At 34.6% G+C, this 3,181-nt stretch overlaps 1 protein-coding gene across 1 annotated transcript; it reads right to left on the bottom strand.

The window, feature by feature from the left end:
* Positions 1-2,719, bottom strand: LOC137831078 (membrin-11-like). Its single transcript, XM_068638600.1, has 4 exons — positions 2,345-2,719; positions 1,102-1,222; positions 867-1,016; positions 1-357 (listed from the first exon to the last, which is right to left on the bottom strand). The coding sequence occupies exons 1-4, from the start codon at positions 2,587-2,589 to the stop codon at positions 196-198; spliced, it is 678 nt and encodes a 225-aa protein (XP_068494701.1). The 5' UTR covers positions 2,590-2,719; the 3' UTR covers positions 1-195.
* Between the last annotated feature and the right edge of the window lie 462 nt (positions 2,720-3,181).

Below are 3,181 nucleotides of genomic sequence, written 5' to 3'. Positions count from 1 at the left end.
TGCAAATCTAAAGTAGGCCAAAATATATATTTTGTGAAATAACTATGGTGTAAGCAGTGACAAGATTTATACAGCCTCGTGTCTGTTACCTCATGACGCACAAGCTGTTGAAGTTTCGCTTATTTCTGCCAAATATACTTCGTTTCTCACTTCTATATGCTCTCTCAAACAAAGAAATTTCTAATCTGAGAATGTTCAGTGTCTCCAGAAAACAAACGCGAACAGGAAAATGACAGTCAACAGCATTCCTGCATATTTGATCCACTGGTCGACTCGGTTTCGTCTCTCAATTAGCCTCAAAACAGAGTTAGATATCCCAACTGTATTGAGGATGTCCAATGCTTTTCTATGTGCACTCTGCATCGAAGATATATGTCCAGATGAAAAGGTATATCAACAACAATATAATGGATTAATAATGCTTCACTAATTAGCACTAAGGAATTAAAACCATATAAAAACTGAATAATGGTTCAAATTTACAGGGGAAAGGGGACAAGAAAATGTTGTGTTTAACATCTGAAACATAAAATAAGAGACAAAAAACATAATTATATTTAACGTAACTAATGACTTAGTTTACATGTTTAAGAGGTCAACATCTGAAACAGAAACGGCATGAAAAGAACAATAAATAGATAGAGACAGGAAGCAGATATTTTACATTATTGAATCTAATACAACTAATGACCTGCTGTTGCTGGACAGCAACAATTTCCGTGATTACAATCTAAATTTGGTAGAGAAACTACTATTTTAGCCTAAAGATAATATCTACTCTGTTACCAATAATCATAAAGATTATTCGAGCTAAACCTAAACTGTAGAATATAAATGTTGTCATAGCAGAAATGAAATGAAATTACCTTCAAGCGTTCTCTTTGACCATGTATTGAAGAAAGGATGGCTTCCCCAATTGCATTTGCATTTTCTAGTTCCCGGGCAGAAGTGCGAACTGAATGTAATGCTTGTGCCTCCTCATCAAAAATTCTCAGAACATGAGCAGAATCCCCATTCTAGCAATTTCAAATGAAGTTGTTATTAGTAAATAATGAGGATAAAGATAAATCATTAAACTAGAGCATGATGGTAACAACATACAGCTCGTCCCAACAGTTCTGCTCTTTCATTAGCTTCTCTCATCCGTTTCTGATTCCGTAAGTTATATTTATCCAAACTTGCTCTTAGTGATTCAGCCTCTTCAGCTATTTGTTCCACTTTTCTGAATAAGAAACATAATACCTTTAATGAAAATGCTCAACTAGAATACTGCAAGTCCAGCAACAGAACCCACGATATATAGCATAAATATAAGCAGAAGATACAGATGAAAAAAAAAAGATTTTTGTATTATAGATATGACAATTAGCATTAAGTTATGTGGGCAATCATTTTGCATAATACGAGTAACCCAGATAACTGCGACAATAAAGAGAACCTGCCATGAATGTTTTGTTAGGGACTCCAAAATTTTGAAGCTACTATAGATCTTAATCAGAACCAAAGAACATGACTAAGGTCAAGGAAAATAATTGTGAAATAATTTATACAGTATGTATGTCTCATTTATTTCGAGGAAAGGAGTGCGTTGTTTAGAAATGCAGCAAAGATAAAAACAAATTTATGTACATGTTGTTTTAGCTCATTGAGCACTCTTGGAACAGAATGAAGAAATTGAGGTAAAATCTAAGAAACATTGCACATACTTCACTCAAGTTTTTGTTATTTCTAACAGCAGATTGATAAGGCCTAATTGGTAGCATATATCTGAGTAAATTTACAGAGTAATGATTTGTCTTCCCCAAAATGTACTCATCCTTGTAAACCACAAATAAATGAAATTTTTACTTTATATTAAGATGGCCAATACAGAATTAATAAAAACATGCATAGATCGGTTAAACAACATTTGCAACGTCTAGCCTTGAGTGAAGATTCGAGAATTTACAGTAACATACATCACAAATTGCAATTAAAAACTAAAATCAAACACACAGAACGATTACAACATCCTCCTACATTTTGAATCATCAACAATCTATAATCCTTCGCACTTTTCCATTTCATCTTTCAAACATAATAACAGCATCTGGCATTGAATTTTAATTGCTCTTTCGATTAATTTCAAACACATAATTGCCATCATTCTTCCACAATTCAAGAGGCGCAATTCCGAACTCCAACAATCACAACGCGAATCAATATACATATCGAAACACATATGAAATTGTCAATTCTTTAACAAACAAATATGCAACTCCTAAGTTAAACAACCACACTGCGAAACAACACACATCGTCATAAGAACAACAGATTCTACGAGATCGGGATCCGAATCGTTCACCTTTTCCAGAGATCGCGTTGAGGTTTTGCCGCGACCGATCGCCAGAGGCGGTCCATCTCCACGCAGAGGGATTGGATCTGAGTGATGTCCTTCTTCACAGCGAACGACAGCTCCGTGTCGGCGCCGGTGCCAGCGGTGGCAGAGTACTCGAGGCGTTCGAGACGTTCAAGACCGTCACGAGACCTAAGCAGAAGTTTCTTCGCGGATTGGTGAATCTCCGACAGTGTTCCTCCACCTCCTTCCATGGCGGCGACGGAGATGGTTATGGTGGTTTTCTAGAGTTTCTCCGAAGGGAGAGAGAGAGAGAGAACTTTTCAATTTCACCGGAAAACAAAAGCAAAATAAACCGTTGTTGTTAGTTGGGATATTTTTCCCATTTAAGATATTTCTATTGAATTTACTGTCTTATTAGTTAAAGTTAGTCAATAAAAAGTAAAAAAAAGTATACCTATATTTCTTTGTATTACTATTTTTATGATTTTATAAAATAACATTTTCTAATTTTTAGAAAACGTATATATATATATATATATATATTGTTTTTAATAAATGATATTTAACTTTTTTATTTTATTTATAAAAGTACTTTTTTGGAAAAGAAGTTGGTTAAAATTTGATTTTTACGCCAATAATGATCTATTTATCACTTAGGGTATCTAAACTCGGATTCTCACTCGTACACCGAGTTAACCCTAATTTATCGTAAAAATAAGCAAACAATTTCACTGTGCATTACTTAATCATTCCACAGAGTGCCTGAACTCGGGTGATTGCTTGCACATTGAGTTAGGTCGTCTTACCTTATCTTAAGCCAAACAACCTTAGTCACAACTGCAG

Source organism: Phaseolus vulgaris, chromosome 6, assembly GCF_000499845.2.
Source record: "Phaseolus vulgaris cultivar G19833 chromosome 6, P. vulgaris v2.0, whole genome shotgun sequence".
Lineage (NCBI taxonomy): Eukaryota > Viridiplantae > Streptophyta > Magnoliopsida > Fabales > Fabaceae > Phaseolus > Phaseolus vulgaris.
This window is presented reverse-complemented; position numbering and strand designations above follow the sequence as displayed.

Excerpts from the sequence above, each read along its gene's own strand:
- LOC137831078 (XM_068638600.1), bottom strand. The coding sequence starts at position 2,589 with ATGGAAGGAGGTGGAGGAACACTGTCGGAGATTCACCAATCCGCGAAG. Across the intron at positions 1,223-2,344 it reads CAACGCGATCTCTGGAAAAG|AAAAGTGGAACAAATAGCTG; the intron begins GTGAACGATTCG and ends TTTCTTATTCAG. Across the intron at positions 1,017-1,101 it reads CAGAACTGTTGGGACGAGCT|AATGGGGATTCTGCTCATGT; the intron begins GTATGTTGTTAC and ends TGAAATTGCTAG.